The 24,101-nt window shown below is 45.9% G+C and overlaps 1 protein-coding gene across 1 annotated transcript in view; it reads left to right on the forward strand.

Annotated features, from left to right (window-relative positions):
* The window catches only part of LOC147732918 (histamine N-methyltransferase-like), a 236,057-nt gene that overhangs the window by 78,888 nt on the left and 133,068 nt on the right, over positions 1-24,101 (forward strand). The window contains exon 3 of the mRNA XM_086958880.1: positions 1,312-1,419. Within this exon, the coding sequence (XP_086815006.1) occupies positions 1,312-1,419 (108 nt within the window). The remainder of the gene's footprint in view (positions 1-1,311; positions 1,420-24,101) is intronic.

The raw sequence follows: 24,101 nt of genomic DNA on the forward strand, positions 1-24,101 counted from the left end.
CCCCAACCACGCTGCTAATTGTGCTGCCAGCTCGGGCGGCATATCCCCCCCGGACAAGGGGGTGATCACCACGGGAATCGGATTCCCCTCTGCCGGCACCGGAGTTGGCTCTTCGATTGGGGCACAGGGAACCGGGATGTCCCCCCCAGCTGCTCCCCTTCTGGGCCTCTTGCCTTTTCCTCCCGGAGCTGCTCCTGCCAAAGGTCGTTTCGGTCCCCCTTCCCCGTCTCTATCCGCCATCCGTTTCTTCAGATCGGTCACTTCTTTCATGAGTATACGCAGCATCTGGTCGGTAGTCATTCGCTTTCCGACTTTCTTAGGCATTCTCCGACAGGGTATCTGTAAGACAAAAGAAAGATTACCACGCTCAAAATTGGCTCTTCGTTCCGTCTCGAGCTCACGTGCAGCGAGGAGGTGCAGCTTCAGAGCACAGGAACAAGAGGATGCTTTCTTGGCTTGTTGCTCCTTTTATCCGTCTTCAGGGCGGGCGTAAACCCGCCCCTGCCTGCCCCAAAGGGCGTGGCCGGCCGCGTCAGTGTCTAGGCCAGCCCACTCCAGGGCGGGAAAAAGCGCGCCCCGGCTACGCCGCTTCGGGCATACCAGCCGAGACTCGCCTCCCGCCCAAGATGGCTTCCCGGGGGGATCGTGGTACTCCGCCATACGTTCGGGGGGACCGAATGGTCGCCCCTTTCCATTAGTAGTCTTCATTACTATCCATCCAAATCTTCCTTGAAACACTCTGCATTCATCCTGCAGCTATGCACTTCGACCTGGAGGTGCCTTCCCTCCCTGAAAGTAGTAGACCCTGCATAACAAACAAAAAGTGAAAAACACGGTCATACTTTTTTCATATTCGTTGGTCTTTTTAATGCAGCATTTATTTTGCTTGATAACTTTATTCTGGAAAAATCAGGGGAGTGTTTGGTTAAGGATAAGGAATGTAGCATATGTTTCTTTTAAACTTTGGAGTTCTGTGTTCAACAAATAGACCAGTCAAATGCCAAAGACAATTCATCTTACGCAGAGCAAAGACAGAACTCCTGTGAAGAATACTATACCAATCAACAAATAGCAGTAGTTTAGAGATGTATACCTTTTTAGACTGATAAAAGATGGGATTTATAGTGATATCAGGGGGATGACTCATAGCCCATCTCTAGGTATATTGTAGACAATAAGCCACAAAGAGGGCTGAAGCGAACAAGCCAGACCTAAAAAGTCAGCAGTTATTAGGGGGTGTTTTCAGTTTGAAGCATTCTATGGTATGCTTAAATTTTTCAAATAATGTCATATATTTTCTACTTTACTTAGGAGAAATGGATATACATCTTTTGTCAAAATTACAAGCTCAGTGGGCAGGAGTCCAAGTTAATAATCATGTGGTTGAACCAAATTCTGCGCAGCTCTCAAAATACCAAGGTAATGTATTTAGAAACTTGCATACTGTATGCACCGTGTGGTTCCAAACCTGTATCATTGTTGAACTTCATTGTAAGGTAGTATTAAATACAGTTAATCTTTTAATGTGTTATGTTTATGTTTATGTTTTTCTGATACAATGAGTTATGTTGTATGAAACAGTTTTTTACTTTTATAAAACATGATTTCTGTTTCCTCATCCCTTGTTATCATAACCCTTTCAATATTAGTAAATATATTCTGAGTTGATCCAGGTAAGAGCGATTCTTCAGTACGAAGTGCTGGTGGTAGCTGCCCGCGTTTTAAAGAGGGGACAGAGATCCCCTAGCAGTCACGTGCAGTGAGTGACTACATCCACCTACAGATGTGTCTCTATGTGGACCATGGGAACTCCTTTACCCCTCCAGATGTCTGCCCTCAGGGGGTGCACTGATAGTGTGCCCTTTTGTTCTAAGATGTTAGAGAATATAAGTACAGAGATGATGCTAGAAGACAAGAAAAAAGAGATTAATAAAGTGGATTGGATGGATACTTTCAATGTAAAATAGCGGTGGGAGCGTTTCTGACACTATTATTTTATCCATTGTTAAGGTGTGCCTTATTTTGCACACTCACACTATATGGCCATCTATGCATTTAGCATATACTCCACAAAAACTGGCAAAAAATCTGTAGCACCCCAATCATTAACCACATGTGGCATACACGCAAGGGAGGCAGAGTGAGAATACTGAAGGCTGAATGTTTTTCTCATGCACCATGCATAGCTCAGATTGTATGCAAAGAATGGGATTATTGTCATATGGGAAAAAAACAAAATCAAATATTTTGAGACATTTTAAATTCCTTCTGGACCTGAGTGGCTATCACTTTTTAAGGGTCCAGAAATATTCTACAAGAATAATTCTGCATTGATCAGCTGACTCGCCTGCTTCTTTTATTTTCTTGTGTATGTGTTTTGTATTTGTAGTGCCTGATCTTGTCCTCAGTTATTGTGTTAAGTCTGCAATCGCTGGTCCAGTATGTATGTCCAGTAATCTTTAACTCAATGTTTGGACCTGAAAATTGCTCATTCCCACACTTTTTTGTTACACATGGAAACCGAATAATTACAGCTAACAATCAGCATCCAGAAAATAATCACAGACTCCCTTGTCACAAGCAAGCTGGACTACGGGAACACCCTTATTGTCAGCATTATTAAAAATCTTCAGCTGACGTCTGAAGACCATTCATACCTCAATGGTCAGAATCACCCTCAACCTCTCACACCAAACTCACATTACACCACACTTAAGGAACACCACTGGCACCAAGTTCACAATCGAGCATAATCCAAAGTCCTCACCCACACTTTCAATGCATTATATAACGCTGGTCCATCATGCCTCAACAATTACACCTTCTTTGACAAAACTTCTGGACACCTATACTCACCCAGACTTCTGTTTGCACACATCCCATGCATACAGAAAACCAGACCCAGCTGTCAAGCCTTTTCCAACATCTCTCCTAAAGCATGGTAGAACCTGCTGCTACATCCAAGAACTTCCTCTTCACTTCTTCAATTCTGCAAGAAGCTGAAAACATAACTTTTTGAGTAGTCCCAATAGGTCTTAGATGTAGCTAGATTCACACCTGCCCATGGCAAGGATACCCTCCCGGGTGATAGTGCGCTAAACAAGTCTCCATAACATAAAATACCAAGAAAGTCCAACCACAAATTATAGTAATTTCTCTATGCCTCAAAGAAGACTGGGATTTGAGTTTTTGAGTTGCCTTGAGTCACATTTTCTTTAAGTAAACTGATATCATGATATTATAGTGGATTTCAATTTTATAAAAATGTGTGCTTTACAATATGAGCATTTCTGCACCAAAACGAAAGGACTGCACTTGAAAGAATTTTGTTTTCCTGTGCTTGACTAAACTAGGCCCAAAATTTAGTCAAACTTCCACCTCGGATTAAACTCAGCTGTGATGTGTGTTTTTTTTCTGTTCACCGCACATATCCAAGGTGTGCACTATATTATGCTCTTTATTGAAAAAGTGTTCTCCAAAACCACGGAGGAAGCCTTTTGCAACATTCAGGGCTCTCTCTGCCAGTAATACTACAGGCCATTAATTTGTGGGACTTCCATTGTTTTTAGTAACTAGGGGGCATATTATCAAGGGGGTTTATCTCCGCTTTTTTGGCTTTAAAAGCCAAGAAAGCGGAGATAAAATTATCTCCCTATTACCAAGCTGTCGCTAACACCAGTTAGCGACAGCTAGTAGGAGATAGCGACCATCTTGGGCCCCACTTTGCATGTCAGTGATATTTATCACTAATGAGATGCAAAGTGGGCGTGCCAAGATGTTAGAGACTGAAAACAGTCGCTAACATCGCTATCTCCTATTACCAACTTTTGGAGATATTCGCGCTAAGCGGGAATATCTCCAAAAGCTAACACCTGCCCTGAGCAGTTCTTAGCCATGTTATCCAATGGGAGGTGGATAACATGGCTAAGAGCATTTGCTCGATAATGCATGAATATCGCTGACTTTTCAGCGATATTCATGCATTTCGGCCGTTTTTTATCGCATTTGCGATAAACCTTGTTAATAGCAAGGTTTATCTGCGATAAAAATCGCCGATGTGCGGCGATAATGTTTGTCTCTAAACAAGTTAGAGACAAAAATTATCGCTAGTTGTTGGTAATATGCCCCTAGATTTGTAATGCCACATCCAATTAAATTAGGCTAGAATTGGGCAAAATAATACTCACTTAGGGCTTAGTGCTAGGATGTGGCAATTGATGATATTGTGTAAATCTGAATTGTGATTTGTTTACCTTTGCACTCCTTATGCTAACTTTGCCCTTTCCATTGAACCCTATTGTGAATCGTTCTATGAAAGATGGTACATTTTGGAGTTGAGCCAGTCTGGGTTGCTTGACGCAGACAGTAAACCCTTGTTGGATTGTTTCATACTTTGGACTTAAAATATTTTTCACTTGACTTAATGTCATTCTCATGCTGCATTTCAATGAGTCTTATGTTGATTCCCTATATTGATTTACTCTGCACTTCAACTGATTATTGTGTTTGAATTATGTATTGCACCTGAATTATGTTAATAAACCCCCATGGTTTACATCTTACTATTGACTCTTAAGAAATTATTTCAATAAAATGCAAATTATTTAATTTGTGTTTGGGTGCTATTTAGGGACACATTGCCTGATATATGCTTGAGGTTTAACACCGTCCTCGATCATGCGATGGTGCTTTATCTTCATTATCTGATTAGATAGTGTCAACAGTTTTGGTGGTGGATGCGTGCACCCCAAAAATAGGCACGCCAAACATAGACATCTGAAAACCTTTAAGTTCTCTACATTTTTTTAGCATCCCATAAACTGGATTCTGTCTAACCCAGTGGTTGCTAAATTGGATTATTTGCTGTGTTCCATGTTCCTGAGCTGTTCTGGACCAAAGGAAAGTGAATATAAATATGTCTAGATGCATTGTGGTGTGTTTTGGATTTCTCCAAGAGCATTGTGGTGGTTTGTAATTTGGGTATGTTTGGTATGTATTACACTGTGTGTGAGCTCTTTTACATTGTAATTCTGAATTGCAGGTCTTTAGGTGGCCTAATTACTACGATTTTGATAATTTTGTCATATGTATGAGCTTGGGTTATGTGTTTGTTGTTGTGTCCATTTAGATTTTAATGTGGTAGGAATTGAGGTATTACTGTTTAGATACATTTGTTGACTGGTGGCCATACCATTGCACTGGAAACTCCAGTTAGTAATTTTCAAGCTTTGCTTTTTAAGGGGGACCTGGCCTTGTATTTGATAAACTTCTATAACAATGATTTTGATAATATTTCAAACTCAAGGTTCACTTATAGAGATAAAGAGGTAAAGGCCTTCCTCTCATCACTTGATCTGAATAACATGATAGATGAGGCTGGCATTAGTGACCCGGGATTACCCACCTTCAGGGGCAGGGGCAGCCTATTCATTATCTATTAAATGTTTACTACCAGTAATTTAATTAACTCACTACTGCATGTTGCCATAATTTGTTCACATTTCGGGGATCATAACCCCCTCGAGGTAGCTCTGGCCATACCATCCAGTGTGAAATGTAATGTTGGTGCCAGGATTGCCACATTACACTCATCCGCAGACAAACTTAGAAAGGTATAGAAACACCAGAATCAAGCCCAATTTCTGGGGAAAGTAATAAATGAGAACTAGTGGTTGCTTTTGAGTTGCCTGTCTGACGAGGGAGGTTAAGGGGTGATATTCAGTTCTTTTGTTGATCTCTGTTTAAACATTAAAAGATCCCTTTCAAAACCTTCAAAATTGACTTACTGAGTGTAGGTGGAAAGACGCCTGGACTGGATGGAGTTCCTATCGATTTGATTAAATGTAACATCAAACGCTGGGCCCGCAGCTGACAAATGTTTAAGTTCTGAGCTCCTGAGGCGGAAGCCGGGAGCGTGTCTCGTTTTAACCTGTTTGTTTTTAACTATTTCCACTGTCAGTCACTGAATACTGCTGCCTAACACCTACCTATTTTGCCTCTACCCAACTCCGGTCACACAGCGGATCTAGCGCTGCTCCGGCCCCCCAAGTAAAATTTTCTGCAGGAGGCCACGCCCCCCGGCCGCTGCCCCATCTATCCATAAATTATGTGCTTTTTCCGGACGCGCAGCGGACGAGTGCAGCGGGCACGCCGTTTGCTCGCCGAAGGCGCACCAAAGGTAAGCCCGTCTGCGCCCGTCCGCATCCGTCCGAGGCTAGGGGCTCCTCACTATGCCCAGATTATTCAATATTTATCCGAGCAGTTGATTAACCTCCAAGGTCCGTGGCCTCTGGACAATACCGGGACAGCACGGATCAACAGCCTGAGCTTGGCAGCCTCGCGCTCCTTTTTCTTCCCCCCCTTCACCCTTTCCCCTTACTGTTGGTCCCTGTCCTGACCTACCGGTTCCTTCTGCCCCCACCACCTTATCTGTTCATTTCCTTAACACCAGGTCAGCAGTCAAGCACTGTCACAAACTCTTTACTTTACTGGACCTGTATAAACCCGATCTCCTATTTCTCACAGAGACCTGGTTCTGCGACAACTCCCTTCCTTCCCTACTAGCCGTGCTCCCAGCCTCATACTATGCTCTACGTGCCGACCGACCCTCTGGCAAACTGGGCGGCGGTGTCGCTCTCATTGCTCGCAAAGAAATTTCCTTTCAAACTCTAGTCTTCCCCCCATCGCCTCATCTGAATTCTTAGTCGCTCGCTCACTTTCTTTTTCTACCCCGCTGACCTGCCTTCTTATGTACCGTCCTCCCCCACCTTCCCATCTCTTCCTCCCTAGTTTCCAAGACCTGGTGGCTACTTACTCTAGCAGTCAATAACTCTTCAATCCTGGTGTTAGGAGACTTTAACTTTTGGCCTTCAGACCCGGCTGAATGCTCCACATTAAAAGAATTTTCGGAAACTCTTTGGTCCCTTAACTTCGTCCCTCACGTTCACTCCCCTACCCATATCCAGGGACAAAACCTTGACCAGATTTGGTCCCTGAACTGCCCAGTAACCTCTCTGTCTATTTCCCCTTGCACTTGGTCCGACCATTTCTTGATCTCTTTTTCCCTACTTCTTAGTCCAGCCCCCAAGCCCTCTCTTCCCAAAAACATCTGGGCGCGCTCCTGGAAGCATGTAGATGTGGCCTCTCTATCCGCTATACTCTCTGCGTCCATCCCGGACCTTTACGATCTGTCGTCATCCGCGCAAGCCAACTCCCTCAACCTATGGCTTCGATCAGGCTGCGACTCTGTCGCCCCCCTAAGGCGGGTGTCATCCAGACGCACCAACGACGCAAACTGTTGGTTTAACGAGGAACTCAAGGCCCTAAAGCTCAGGGTTCGTCGTACTGAGCCTGCCTGGAGGCGGGATTACTGCCCGAACCTTAAAAATCAATATATCACCCTTCGAGCCTAAGTTAATACAAAAGAAAGGCATCTAACAATACAACTATCTAATATCAATCGGAAACTGCAAAGCATTGAACAAGCCGCTAGAAAACGATTAAGAACGGCTATCGCCGTTGGAGAGTACTAAAAGCCAGCATGGGTGACAACCATCCAGCAAAATAAGGCGGGCTGGTCCACGCAATATATCGGGACAGAATATCAAGCTCAAGCGAACGAGCAAATGAGACAGGGACCCAGCACTGCCAACAATAGCACCAACAAATAGCAATCGGAAACTGCATGGCATTGAGTAAGGCACTCGAGAACGATTGCAAAAAAACGGCCAGCGCCAACAGATCGAGGACAACCATCTAGCGGGGAGGCAGACCACGCAATCGATTGGAGAGGCAAGAAATGCGGATAACAAAGAGTGGCAGGATACCAATCGGAAACTCTAAGGCACTAAACAACACACAAACAAGAACCCCCAAACACAACAAACGAAGGAGAAACTACCAGCACGGGGGCAGCCATCTTTGAACGTTTGGGCGGGGCAAGCCTTGCAACAACAAGGAGCAAGATACCGAGCTTAAGATAACGTATCTGAGAAGCCATAGAGGCTAATGATATGACCAACAAAGCAACTAATATCAATCGTAAATGGCACAGCATCATGCAACCCGCTAGGAGAACGAAAAGGGATAAGAATCCACCAGTCTTCATGGAGAGCATACCGCGCAATCGATCGATTAGGCGAACAGTGCAGCGACCCAACATCGGTTAGATATCAACCAGAAACTGCAAGGCACTGAATTAGCCATCAGAGGAAATTAAAATAACAAATCCCAGCGTAACACCTCCGACATTGCGCCAGCTAATGAAAGCAAAAATACTAGGACATAAGGAGGTGGACATCTTGCGAAAAATAGCAATACCAATCGGGAACCGCACTGCACTGCAACCAGAAAAAGGCCAATACCACAGGCAATGCACTAAAGAGAGAAGAGCACCCATAAAGACACTGAACTAGACATCAGACCCAGCTTGAACCGAGCCAGAAATCGAAACCGACTCACACAAGGGGGCGGGACAAGGCAAGGGGCAACACAAGAAGACACTCAAACCCTGTCATCACAAAGACCATAAAAGTGGCAGAAAAAAACAGCCACAAACTGAAAACCATTAACGAAATACATCGAACAACAAGCAGAAACGACGCTCCACCAGCCCCATCCCCAAAGACAAGTCGGAGGAGCTGCAACGAACAAAGTTGTTCGCCACACCTCACACCAAAAGGCACCAACAAGAGATACGAGCTCCTGCAAAAGAAAAGAGGGCTTAAAACAAACACAATGGCAGGAAGTGAAGGCAAACCCACACATCAACAAAAGAAGACAAAAGCAGAAAGCCAACCAGAATCTCCTTTTAAACAAAAAATGGACATTGGCAGCACTCTAGACAGCATACTGAAAAAGCTAGCGGAAGACCATGACTTAGCCAAATCAACAAAAAAAAAAGGATGCCATTCAACTTGAGCTGACAGCTATCAGAGCAGATAGACACTCAACAAACAACAGATTGGACACGGCAGAACAAAGACTCAGCGATATAGAAGATAGATCCCAGCTCACAAGCGGAACAATGGACACTATAGCCAAAGCAACAACAGACCTGAGAAAACAGGCAGCGGACTTCGAAGATCGGCAAAGAAAGGGCAACATCAGAATCCTAGGAATTCCAGAAGGAAAAGAAGACAGAGCTGGCTCCTGCGTAGTCATGCTCCAAGAGTTCATACCCAAGCTGACCAACATCAAGTTTGAAAACCCCTTTGAACTAGACAAGGCCTACAGAGTTCCGGCATTCAAACAAACAAACAGAGCGAACCCAAGACCAATAATCTGCAAACCCCTACGCTACCACCACACAGAAGCCATCTTCGGGTTTGCAAGGAAAACACCGAACCTACAATGGGAAGGCTATACTCACACAAGATTACTCGAAGGCCACAGTAGACATCAGGAAAGGCTTTCTTGCCCAAAGGGACAATCTAAGGAAACAAAACATCCAATTTTCCATCACCAGACCAGCCAGATTCAAGATTATCAACAAAGGAATTCCAATAACTCTTGAAGACCCGACTGAACTAGTTCGCTACCTAGCTGGTCCCAGCACACAACAAATGGAGACTACTAGCTTGTCAAGTAAAAGAAGCATCTCACCAGACCCCACAAGTAATTGAGCAGAACAGTCAAAGACCTCAAAGAGAAAATATCCACAGACTTATTGAATGCAAACACGACCTACCTCAAGCTACCTAGAAAAATGACAGCGATAAAAACAGCATATCTACCTCAAGAAAGAAATATATCCGAAGAGCAGCCCTGCATCACAGACATTGATATATCCTTTAGCACTAACGTAACACTAGACTGTTCAAATATCAGACATTTACGAATGACAGTATTATCCGGGGGGAGTAGGGGAGTGGGAGGGACCTTGCTGTCACACTTCTAGCGCACGAAGCACAAGTAGGGGCTGGGAGGGAGGGGAGGGAGGGGGAGAGAAGGCAAGGGAGGAAGGTCCCGTCATACATGTTTGTTACGTTCGTCTGGTCCTGTCTGCATGATACGCATATATGTGTGTCTATGTCTATGTCATCGTCCGTCTCCATCATCAGAAAGGTCGCTCAGATCAGAAACAGCATCCCAAAACCCAGCTAGTTTCCACGAGGGTAAATGCAGGACATGAACCCAAGGTAGACACGTCATATGGTTTGCGACCACACAACGAAATTCCTGATTAAAAAAACACCAGTACAGTCTGACCTAAAAATAGGATCCCTTAATGTCAAAGGCCTAAACCACCCCATCAAGAGAAGGAAAGTGCTAGACTATCTAGCTAAGATGAAAAGTGTTGTTATCCTACTGCAAGAAACAAAACTGTCTGAAGATGATGCAAAAAAACTAAAAGCGAGATGGATAGGTCAGACAGCCTGCTCACCAGCAGTAGGTAAGAAATGAGGGGTCATAACCCTAATAAAGAACAACTCAAATATAACGATAGATAGTGTGCAGCATGACAGTGAAGGTAGGCTGCTACTCACACGACTAAAGAGAGGTGCAGAAACAATCCTGGCAGCAAACATATATGCACCAAACACAGAAGACACAAAATTCTGGGAGGAGGTCACAAGAAAACTAGAATCAGACCGATCAGACCAAATGCTAGTTGTAGCAGGGGACTTTAACCAAGTCATGGACCATGCCCTAGACAGACAAACAGGTGCCCAGACCCGACTCCCAACTACGCACAACATACTAAAGAACATATGCACCAGATTTGATCTAAAGGACCCATGGCGCCTCAAACACACTGACACCAGAGATTACACATTCTACTCCAACCCACTCAACTCCTACAGTAGAATAGATTACATCCTCATCTCAGGCTCCCACTCATACCTTATACAACACACAGACATCGCTGCACGGACAATCGCAGACCACTCGTGTAACAGCCTACAACTGACGGGCCAACACAACAAACACATGACTCGCAGATGGCACCTTAACAACTGGTCAACCTCTTGTGGAAACTCCACTAGTGTACCAAACGCACTACCTGTTTAAAGTATTACCATTAGAAACAATTAATCCATTGTAGCTTGTCCTAGTAATCACTCATGAGCATCTTTTCAAAAAATAATCTTGTATTTCTTCAAGCTATGCATTGATATGACAAGTTCAGAAAAGTGGTGAATTTATACATAATGGTGCAAAAATCAAATGCATCAACATTAATATGTAGTGATTATGAAGACAAATGAACTCAATCAATCTGGTGCATTAAATCAAAATCTGCAGAAACAAACGAATAGTAAAAAACACAATTCAAGAAAAGGCCCAATGTATTTCGGGGGGTTCCCTTCTTCAGGGGCACTGTAAGAAACAAAACATTTTATCAACTCATTGTTGCAATATATATCAACATTGTATGCAGAATAGCTTACAAAACTCACTATGATAATTCTAAACGGGCAGTTCTATTTACAAAAACTGTGGAGGGACAGAACTAGTAAAACATAATTGCCATATATGAGCTTATTGCAAAGGTCAAAAGTGACATTAAAAATTGAAAATCAACTTGAGTAGTTGCAACGCCACCAGAAGAACACCATAAGTGTGCAGAGTATACAAACCAGTACCACCACTTAAAGTAAAGCATCCTCACTGTAGATGAGTAATCACGTAATTAATTGCAAAATCTGAAAACCACCACTTAGTGAGAGAACTAAAAACCATGGGGAAACAGACCTGAACTCTGCCACGCCACGGACCTTTCGCCACGGACCTTAGACGGTGAATCCTTCCTGCTAAGCCGCTGCTGCTCGCCGGACCCGCTGCGCGGGTCCCGCTTCGCGGTCTTAGCAGTGTGGGGAATCTTGCCTGGGGCTTGTTGTGTACCGGCAGGGCTGCGAGGGTAGAGCGGGTGGACTCGAACTCCCAGGAGTCCCCGCGCGCCCGTGTCAGCTGGGCTCCTCTCCCTGCCGGCCGCGCCCCCATCACAGCTGCTTAAAACCACTCTTCAGCCCCCACACCAGCGGGAAACAGACCTGAACTCTGCCACGCCACGGACCTTTCGCCACGGACCTTAGACGGTGAATCCTTCCTGCTAAGCCGCTGCTGCTCGCCGGACCCGCTGCGCGGGTCCCGCTTCGCGGTCTTAGCAGTGTGGGGATTCTTGCCTGGGGCTTGTTGTGTACCGGCAGGGCTGCGAGGGTAGAGCGGGTGGACTCGAACTCCCAGGAGTCCCCGCGCGCCCGTGTCAGCTGGGCTCCTCTCCCTGCCGGCCGCGCCCCCATCACAGCTGCTTAAAACCACTCTTCAGCCCCCACACCAGCGGGAAACAGACCTGAACTCTGCCACGCCACGGACCTTTCGCCACGGACCTTAGACGGTGAATCCTTCCTGCTAAGCCGCTGCTGCTCGCCGGACCCGCTGCGCGGGTCCCGCTTCGCGGTCTTAGCAGTGTGGGGAATCTTGCCTGGGGCTTGTTGTGTACCGGCAGGGCTGCGAGGGTAGAGCGGGTGGACTCGAACTCCCAGGAGTCCCCGCGCGCCCTTGTCAGCTGGGCTCCTCTCCCTGCCGGCCGCGCCCCCATCACAGCTGCTTAAAACCACTCTTCAGCCCCCACACCAGCGGGAAACAGACCTGAACTCTGCCACGCCACGGACCTTTCGCCACGGACCTTAGACGGTGAATCCTTCCTGCTAAGCCGCTGCTGCTCGCCGGACCCGCTGCGCGGGTCCCGCTTCGCGGTCTTAGCAGTGTGGGGAATCTTGCCTGGGGCTTGTTGTGTACCGGCAGGGCTGCGAGGGTAGAGCGGGTGGACTCGAACTCCCAGGAGTCCCCGCGCGCCCGTGTCAGCTGGGCTCCTCTCCCTGCCGGCCGCGCCCCCATCACAGCTGCTTAAAACCACTCTTCAGCCCCCACACCAGCGGGAAACAGACCTGAACTCTGCCACGCCACGGACCTTTCGCCACGGACCTTAGACGGTGAATCCTTCCTGCTAAGCCGCTGCTGCTCGCCGGACCCGCTGCGCGGGTCCCGCTTCGCGGTCTTAGCAGTGTGGGGAATCTTGCCTGGGGCTTGTTGTGTACCGGCAGGGCTGCGAGGGTAGAGCGGGTGGACTCGAACTCCCAGGAGTCCCCGCGCGCCCGTGTCAGCTGGGCTCCTCTCCCTGCCGGCCGCGCCCCCATCACAGCTGCTTAAAACCACTCTTCAGCCCCCACACCAGCGGGAAACAGACCTGAACTCTGCCACGCCACGGACCTTTCGCCACGGACCTTAGACGGTGAATCCTTCCTGCTAAGCCGCTGCTGCTCGCCGGACCCGCTGCGCGGGTCCCGCTTCGCGGTCTTAGCAGTGTGGGGAATCTTGCCTGGGGCTTGTTGTGTACCGGCAGGGCTGCGAGGGTAGAGCGGGTGGACTCGAACTCCCAGGAGTCCCCGCGCGCCCTTGTCAGCTGGGCTCCTCTCCCTGCCGGCCGCGCCCCCATCACAGCTGCTTAAAACCACTCTTCAGCCCCCACACCAGCGGGAAACAGACCTGAACTCTGCCACGCCACGGACCTTTCGCCACGGACCTTAGACGGTGAATCCTTCCTGCTAAGCCGCTGCTGCTCGCCGGACCCGCTGCGCGGGTCCCGCTTCGCGGTCTTAGCAGTGTGGGGAATCTTGCCTGGGGCTTGTTGTGTACCGGCAGGGCTGCGAGGGTAGAGCGGGTGGACTCGAACTCCCAGGAGTCCCCGCGCGCCCGTGTCAGCTGGGCTCCTCTCCCTGCCGGCCACGCCCCCTAGGTCACCCTCAGAACAATTTAAAAAGGAGCTGTCTTCCCCGCTGCGCGGGAGCGCGCGGGAGGGCGCCGGGAGAAGCCCGGGACAAGGGCGGGACCGTCTGTGGCCGTCAGGGGCCGGAGGAGGCCGGGCTGGGCCTGACCGCTGTCATCTGCAGACCGGAGGACACTGTGTATCACATAATGGATATGGCAATCGAAGCAGAAACCCCGGGGAAAAAAGCTAGATTACGTAATGGATCCCTGGAGAATTACTTTCCCAAGAGGAGCGAGGGAGATAAGGATTCTACCTTAGCGGAGCGTAGGGCAGAGCGGCGTCGCTCTGTTGAGAATATGAAATATAGACCCCTCACTGACAGTCTACTTGAATTGAACCGGGAAGGTGACTCGAATGGCCTAAGTGAGGATAATGTAAGTCAAGATGGTATCCCCCTATTGTTTCGTGACTTTGTAGCCACTCCTTGTTTGCCCGAGGATAATATTATAATTGTTTCACCCACCCCTAGTGTTAGTCGTGTGACCGACAAATCCAAATCTAGGAAGCAGAAAGTTAACATCTGTCCTGTCGCCCAGATCCATCGCCCGCCCCCTAGTAAAAAAAGAAGGAAACAAAGGGTGGTCACAGGTAAAGCAAAAACATCACATGTTGACTTTGGTAAAGGGATCAAAACTCAGACCTCATCCGAGACTCCTACAGTAGTTGAGCAGGAACACACCCCACAGGTAGTTGCTACACCGGGTCCTTGTCCAGCTTTAGCAACCAGACAAGACGAGGTCCCTGATAATATCACTAGAGTTACCCCTCCTATCACATCACCTCCACTTCCGGCCTCAGTATCAGGGAACCTGGAATTTTTGTTAAGATCTCTCCTTCTACCAATTAATGAGTCTATCAAAAAGGTGGAAATTAGATTAACTATATTGGAAGCCGCCATAACTAGTATGGCTACCCATACCAAAAATAAAGGAAGTGTGGCGGTACAACCGATACCCCCTCCGACCACACCGCAAAGTAAATCTAGAATTCCTCCCACTTCTGCTCTGGCTAAGCAAACTTGCCAGCCCTCGGGGGGAGTTGTGCCCCCAACTCATAATATACCGCCATCTAAACAACCTAAAACATCAGCTACTGAGTTGGGAGCAGGCCCCTCAAAACCACCCCTAAAGACCCCAACGAGTAATAATCAAATTGCACAAGGGGACGATGGTAATAGCAGAATGACTCATAAAAAGATCCCACAAGTAGAGATTCCCCCAGAAGCCGTGCCCTACGTGGTGATCCTAACGGGAGTCCCGCAGCTATCTGAGAACAAGAAGGAGGGATTCTCCGACCTTAAAAACAAAATTATCCATTGGTTAAGGTTGCATAGGCCGATAGCACCTAACATAGATGGGGACATAGTTCATGTTAGACGGATCAATTGGCTGGGGAGTAGAACTAAAGATATTGAGGGAGACCTAGTGGTGGTCAATTTTAGAGACCCTCGGGCAGTTGATTACATCTTAAACTGGCCACCTGGGAATGGCGAAACCTGTGTTATTCCACGGGCCCTAACATATTTTTATCCCAGGTCAAAAGTTACTAACTCTAAACATTCAAACAGACCACAAGGTTATAGGCCGCCCTTCATTCCGCCCTACGGTAATAATCAATTTCAGTATGGCCATCAGCTGACTAGGGTGCCAGACCTACACTCCGCCTGGTCCATGGTCCCCCATAGACATATGCTGAACCAGGGTCCTAGTATGAACCACTTGATGCCCTTTACCCCGTTGGATATCTACAATCGGTTTTCCCAGTTGTCAGGACTGGAAGAATGCGATTGAAGGTGGGGGCAAGGGGGAGGGGGAAATGATAATGAACCTCTAGGGGCTGAGGATTCTCGTTCCACCTGGGGTAGCATTGGTAAAGAAGAAGTTAGTCTAGTTGTTGACCATATGGTGACCACCATTGTAATAACAGAGGATTCCAGGCCAACTGGGCCCGTGATGAGCACGGTTGGCTGCTCTGCAACCCTCACCACACTAACCCAGGAGGGGGTGCGCCCTTCGTCCAGGATGGTTAATGAGAGGTTGCCTAAGGGGGGTTATACTTCTATGCCAGGAGGAAGGAGGGAAATAAACCTCCTTTCCTGGAATATTGCTGGGCTAAAGAGGAAGTTAGACATCCCGGAGTGGCACACACAAATTGAGCAGTTCGATGTCTGCCTGTTTCAGGAGACATGGAGTTTTGTTCCGCTACATAAATCGGGGTATACCACCCACTGTGTGCCCGCAGTAAGCAAGGGAAAGGGCAGACCTTCGGGCGGCCTGATAGTCTGGTTAAAAATAGATTTGGATTGGGTGGTTACAAGACACAGTGTGGAGTGTAATGATATACTCCACCTCTCGGCAAAAGGAGGGGAGGATGTTGTCAGGCTCGACCTTTTTAATGTTTATGCAAGAGGGACACAGGGTGACTCTCCCTCTTTGACCCTAACATCCTTGGACTTGACCTTAGCTAAATGCCCCTGCTCGGCTAAAATTCTGGTGGGGGGTGATTTTAATTGTACATTTGAACCCCTTCTCGGAGACGACCCCTTAGGAATCGAAGAGGAGGATTCAAAATGGTCTATTCCATCCCTTTCCCTACCCCCTGTTAGGAAATGGTCGCCCAGAGCTATACAAATTAATGCACTGACAAGGGACCATAAATTAAGAGCCCTGAATGGCAGGACAATATCCGACCAGTCAGGGGCATGGACCTTCAATAGACTTTCGGGCCCGTCCAGAATCGATTACATCCTAATGGATGTTGGATTCTGGCCGGACCTGATTGATATGGAGGTCGTCCCAAGCCAGGATAGTGACCACAATCCCCTGTGTTGTAAGTTTCACTGGGGTGTGCTGAATGACAGGCGAGGGGTGGTCACCCTAAAAACAACTAAAGAAGTTATCCCATTATATAACAATCGTAGGCTGAAATGGGATAAGGCTAAGCTCAATGAGGGCGATATAGGAAGTATTAAAGCATTGGTTGAGGGCTTGTCTTCTACCTTAGATTCATGGGTTGGTGAAAACTGGACCGTCAATCCCCAATACCCCACCCTTGACTCTGCCTATAAAATGACAATAGACCAAGTTGGCCAATTTTTTATCTCTAAGAAGAAAGGTAATAGGGCGCCTGCTATACCCTCTACTCTTAGTAAAGTATGGTATAACGACCAGTGTAAAAGCTATAGGAAAAAATTGACAGAAGCTTTGCTTTCAGGGGACCCTCCATTGGTTAGAGCGGCCAGGAGGGATTACCAGAAAGCATTATCATTGGCCAAACGGGAGTGGGAGGAACAGCATTGGCTGGATCTTTCCAATGCAGTGAGTGGCAGGAACCCAAACCTCTTTTGGGAATTGGTCAACAGATCTAGGCAGAGAAGATCGCAACCATTGGCTGATCATATAACTTGCCAGCAATGGTTTACACATTTTTCATCTCTTTATGGAGACTCGGAAGAACTAACTAGTCCAGGGGTGAATAGCCAGGGTGAAGGGGATTCCACGGATAAAAGCGATCTATTGTTCTCAACGGGTGAAGTAGTTTTGGCGATTAGACACCTAACCCCAAAAAAAGCCGCTGGGCAGGATGGGATCCCTGGGGATCTATTGTTGGCGGATCCGGAGGCCTGGGCTAAACTAATCGCGATTATAATGAATCTGATCACGAGGGGACACCAGGTTCCAGACTCCTGGAAAGGGGCCGAGGTAGTCACGGTGTATAAGAAGGGGGCTAGAGATGACCCTGCAAACTACAGACCCATTAGTCTGATAGATATAATTCAGAAAGTGGTCGGCAGGGTCATCATTTCAAGAGTAGGCGACTGGATTGAGGAGGCTAGTATCCTCTCCCATTTACAAGCGGGGTTCAGAAGGAGGGTAGGTACGATGGACCAGGTCTTTCGTCTGTTCGCCATATATTGGAAGGCGGTTGCTATTATGAAGGGTAGTTTGTATATGGCGTTCATTGATCTTAAAACCGCATTCGACCTGGTCCCTCGCACAAAACTTTGGGGAATTCTAAGAGAGATGGGTATTCCCAGTGGTCTTCTGAGCCTAATTGTTAAGCTACACGAGGGGAACTATGCAAGGGTGAGATGGGGATCCCAGGGTCAACTTACAGATAGGATCCCTGTGCGGAGAGGAGTGCGTCAGGGATGCGTCATGGCTCCGACCCTCTTCTCCCTATTCGTAAATGGAGTGGTGGACCATTTAATGGGGGAGGAGTCGGATGCCCCATCCCTGGCGGGGGAGAGAATCCCCACACTTCTCTTCGCCGACGACACCCTATTAATTTCTAAATCCCCGGTGGGCTTGCAAAAACTCCTGGATCGGTTTAGCTCCTTCTGCACCAACAGAGGCTTAACTATCAACACATCGAAAACCAAATTGATGGCCTTTGCTCCCTCGAAAAGATTTAAAAATAATTTTGTGCTTAACAACGCCCCCCTTGAACTGGTTGAGTCTTTTGACTACCTTGGTGTCCGAATTAACAGCCACATGACCTGGAAGGATCATTTGTCTAAAATGCTACTAAACCACCAAAGAGTATCCGGGGTGACGCTGAAGGAGATACGTGAGTCAACCAGCAAACCGGTCTCCCCAGCTATGACCATCTATGAGGGTCAGATCCTACCTGCAGCACTTTATGGCTCGGAGTTGTGGGGGTTTGAAGGGATTTCTGACTTGATGACAGCGGAAAACAACTTTTTTAGGAAAGTGGTAGCCCTTCCCACTTCCACCCCAATGATCCCATTAAGATTAGATCTGGGAAGGAAATCAGTAAAGGATTTGGTGAGGCTTCGCCCGTTGTTATTTTGGTCCCGATTACGAAGAACTGAAGAGCTGGCAAAGTATGCAGAAGGACTAGATGAACTACTTTTACTGGACACTTGTAAAAAAATAGCATGGTTAAATAACCTGAAGGAATTGGTTTTCACTTTGGGTCTCAGAGAGGCATGGGAGTTGCAGTCACCACCACCGAAAGATGTCATAAAAAAACTATACTGGGACTGGGTACAGAACAACGTCATGAGGTCTAGGAAATTGGGCTCTCTCACTGACCAATTTTTGTCTATTAAGTGTACGCGCAAAATGGAACCCTTTCTAGATTTAATAACTAAACCATTGGATCGAGCGCTGTACCTAAAATTGCGATATGGGACGCTCCCGGTGTATGAGTTTACGGGTAAATGGAAGAATACAGATGCTAGCTCGCATGGTTGCCCGGGTTGTGCGGCCCCTAAGGAATCGGTGGCTCACCTGTTCTTCGCTTGCCCATCTTACAAAGGGGCACGGAAATTCTGGTTGAAACCCGTCTGTAGGGAACTGGGACTGAGGTGCCATAGCCAGGCTTTACGTGTCCTTTCTACAAACTCTTCATCTGCCAGTATGATCTGTGGGGTGGCCAAATTCCTAGGAAGTGCGTGGATGACACGTTGCCGTTTGTTGAAACTTCAAACCGGAAAGTCCACTAGCTAAGGACGATTTTACTGCCAGTAAATTGTTGAATGATGTGTCAATGCTTCTACTGTATTATATAATCTTTTACCAGAAGTGAAATGTTTTATATATTGTGTTCTTTTATGGTGAAAATTGCCGAATAAAGATATTCAAACAAAAACCATGTCCCTATCTACAACAGAACTCACTTGAAATAAAGAACTTGAAGAGCAGTGAACGTAAATTGAAGAAAAGACCTGTCGTGATAGCCCTGGGAGACAAAACAGAAGAGCCAATCTACTATTAAAATGAAACCAAGTGCTCATGGAGTAAACGTAAATAAGCGGAAACTTCGCCAAAGCACTTACTGTGATAAATGACAACTGTGTGGTTAATCCGTGATCTCACTATTGAATGCAGTCAACTCTGGAACTGCACACTTGCAGATGCGAATTTATAGGTCTTCTAAATTCTCATGCGTGCAATACGCTGATATGTAGGCACACTCTGTGGAAAATAAACGCAACCCCTGTAGGTGTGTGTCTCACTTAAATATGCTTGTAATCCAAGCCTACTACAGCGTTACCCATAGGGCCACTTTTTGCTTGAAATATAAAACCTTACTCGAAAACAACCAGTGACATATTAATCTGTGAACCTAATTGTAACCAGCATTCATATACCAAAGCCTACGATAATTGCGAAAGACAAATGCAGAGTGCCAATAATGGAACGAGGTTACATGAACACCCGTTCTCCAAACATGAAGTGATTAACTCCATTAACAACTCACCTTGAGGTGAGTTGTTAATGGAGTTAATCACTCAGGACCAGCTACTGCCAATGTTAACAAAAGTCTTCAATCACTGCACCACAGAAAGAGAAGTAACCGATTTAATGTCTCTAGCCAATATAGAGGTGATTCCTAAGGTGGACAAAGATCCACTGCTACCCAAGAACTACCGACCCATCTCACTAATACACTTGGATTGCAAGCTATACGCCAAAGTGCTAGTTATAAGAATGAACAAAATCCTCCCCCAGCTGATTGGCAACACACAAGTGGGCTACCTCAAAACACGCATGTCCCATGACAACACCAGACTCCTCTGCCATATAATAGAGCACTCCACAAAATCACACAAACCAGCGGTGGCAATCACCCTAGATGCAGAGAAGGCATTCAACAGGGTTTCTTGGCGTTTCCTAGAAAGAAGCATGCAAACATACAACCTAGGAGACAGCTACACGAGAATGGTCATGGCACTGTACAAAAACCCAAGAGCTCAAATAGCTATTAATGGGTCCACATCCCCCCACTTTAAGCTCGAGATCCCCGCTTCTCTTCCTGCTAGCACTAGAACCCCTGATCAAAGATATCCTAGCAAACATGAAGATAGAAGGAATAAATATCAACAACACCACAGCGAAGCTTGCAGCATAGGCAGACGACCTGCTCATGTTTACTGAAAAGCCTGCTGAGGCCATTCCAGCACTAATGCACACAATTGATCCATGCGCCAAACACTCAGGCTACAAACTCAACAGAGACAAATCGGAGTGCATGCTCCTCAACGTCCATACAACCAGAGAAATAATAGGGAACTCCGGGTTAGCATGGCAACCAAAATCAGTAAAATACCTAGGCATTCACTTTGGAAAACCCTGAGAACAACACTTGAACTGAATGAAAAAGCCACACTAGATAAGATCAAAAGTTTACTTGAATGCTGGTCACCCAAGTTCATTACCTGGTGGGGCAGGGTAGACACAGTTAAAATGATGATATTGCCCATTGCTAACTACATGGCAGGTATGCTACCCATAGCGCTCTTCGATGATTTCCATAGAAAAATCAATAAATTGCTAAACAAATTCATATGGAGAGACAAGAAACCAAGACTAGCCCTAAAAAAGCTCAGACTAGAGAAGAAGTTGGGAGGACTCAACATAGCAGACCTAAGAACTTTCCAAACAGCCTACATAGTGAGACAAGGAATACAGTGGGTTCTCCCTAGCCAGAAATACAAACCAACATGGCTCTTTATTGAAAGACTAATACTAAACAACACCGAACTCCTAACTCTCCTCACCGCTAACAAACACGCACAACTAGCCAACCCTATCTTCAAAATCACAAGGCAAGCATTGCTTAAAGTAGACCAAAAACTAGAACGCAGCATCAAAAAGTCACAATGGGAAGCACTATGGGTGAACCCAAATATCCAATTCAGAGGGACACACCTTCAATAACCTAAAAGCCCAATACACACTACCGAGAGTGAACTTTATAACTTCCTAGCCATAAAAACAGCAGTAACAAAGTCGAACCTAGCTAAACACAGACCCTCGATCTTCCACTACATGGACACAATAAATGCAAGTGGTCACCAGGTGACACACTTGTACAAACTCCTTCGCCCCACCTCCACCAAACTCAACTCCAAAACCAACAAGTACTGGGAACAGCAACTGGGCACCAAACTTGTAGTGAAAGAACTAGAAACCTTCTGAGCAGCCCCATGAAAAAACATAGTATCGCTGGTGCTGGCACAGACAAAATTATAGCTACTACACCAAGTGTACTGGACTCCAGCGCGTCTAGCATTGATGGGGCTCAAAGAGAACGACAGATGCTGGAACTGCGACACAGAGAAAGGAGACCTTGCACACCTACTATACAACTGCAGCAAAATTGACAAATTCTGGGGAAAAGTAACTGATTTCATCAGCCAAACATTAGGATGCACACTTGACCGAAAGTTTGCCACAACAACCACCGCCCATATCACAACAGACGTTGCCATCCAACACGACAGACTCCTCCTAGACTTCCTCCTGACTACAGCAGTCAAAATGATCCTAACCAAATGGAAAAACACCTCCAAAGTCACATTTAAAGGATGGCTGAACTGGGTAACATTTCTCAGGGGAGCAGACAGCACCGCACTCGGACACACACCATGGAAAAACCCAAACAGGAAAATGTGGGAGAAACTAGACGCATACCTAAACACATACAAGCCGCCATGAAAACCAAAGTATAACCCGATCCAAAGGAAAGAAACCCCAACCTAACCGATCGACCGGACAACAAGATCCACCCATCAAGTATATGTTCTATGTTTATATGTTAGTTTTATGTTCCATCTATGAAGAAAACGAACGTAACAACGGAAGCTCTAAAAAGGGATAAAAAACGGGGGACAAACATAAGTTGACCCGCAGCAAATTATGTCAATACCTACAAACGCTTAAATGTAGTATGTCATGTGCGATGTTTATTGTTGATTTCTGTAACATGTGAATACCAATACAAATGTTTTCCCAAAAAAAAAAAAATAATAATAATTCGGTGAAGATTATAATATAACAGAGCTAAGGCGTGGGCAACAGTAAACACAATTGTAAATCCTTGTCAATATGGCTTCAGAAACTGCATAGGCACTATTGAGCAATGTCTTAACCTAAATGTAATCATTGGCAAGTACACAATAGGAAAGTAAACACATATGTATCTCACATTTATGGACTTATCCTCGACATTTGACTGTGTTAATTGCCCACAACGGTGGCAACTCCTTCTCTTAACTCGGGATGGATGTGGGACTTTTATCCTTTTTAGCAACTTTGCATGGAAATATGAATGCGAAGATAATATTTGGCCCAAATGATGAAGTTTCTAATGAAATTGAGTTTGGTTGCAGGTTGTGGCAAGGCTGTGTGCTTACCCCTTTACTGTTTATCTTGTGTAATAACAAGCTCAGTCCTTATGCATCCCTGACTTTCCCAAGATAAACAGTGCCCCTCTCCCAGGATTGCTATATGCTGAAGACGCTGTAATGATGACCTGTAACCCAAAAACACTGCGCCTGCTGGTGCACTCATTTGTACAATGTATGGCTGCCCTCGATTTACAGACTAATTTCTCCAAATCATATATTATGGCATGCAGCCCTAAATGTACTAAGCTTTTTAAGTTTTAAAATCAGCACAAAGTGAGTGGCTACTTAAATGGAAAGAATGTGCAAGTATTATTATTTACCAAGGCCCAATCTAACAGCTAATTACAGAAATGCTAAAATCCCTGTTTAGCCCTGATATATCTCCAACTAATTACTTGCTTAGTATATGCGGACATTGGGAACTAATATTTTTTCGCTTCCCTGCAGATACAGTGAAATGCCTACGCTGTTTTTCCGCTGGGCTTCCAAAGGAATCTGGATCGTGCCCTTGTGACGAAAGAAACTGGGCAATCAATGATGCATTTTACCTTTTTTTGTGTTGTTTTTAAAACATTTACCAAACTGTTTTGAATTCCTTTTATAAAAACTCAAATTTTAGACAGTGTGCCCAAGCAACTGTCTGATGATGAGCCCTGTTTTTATTTTAGTTATTGCAAGACACTATGCGGTCACTTAGTAGTATGCACTTTGAGTAATATCCTATCTCTTTCTTCTGAATTATGTGTATTTTTATGACTTTTATCACTGCACTGTATTTTCATATGAGATTTGTGTAGTCAACTGAATTCACACTGAAATTATTATGTAAGATTGAATATTTTTATAATTGTTTATTGAATGTTTATGGCTGATTTGGCACTCAAATATATTTATATTCAGAATTCCGAGTTATTACTGAATTTTTTAGGTAATTGATGAATTTTTCATCAAAGTCCAAGATCTCATGATATTCATGTTTGGTGAACGGGTCCACCAAGTGGAGAAGTGTAGTTATGAGGTTCCGCATTCACATCGTTGTAGGACATTTCTCTGTGTTGTTACTAAAGGACTAGTTGTGAATGCATTCTAATTTAAACTAGTGATTTCTTACTGCTTTCTGGATGGAACTAGATGCTGGTGGGAAACTTGCCTATGTGTGAGTGATAG

Source organism: Lissotriton vulgaris, chromosome 2_1 (genome assembly GCF_964263255.1).
Source record: "Lissotriton vulgaris chromosome 2_1, aLisVul1.2, whole genome shotgun sequence".
NCBI lineage: Eukaryota > Metazoa > Chordata > Amphibia > Caudata > Salamandridae > Lissotriton > Lissotriton vulgaris.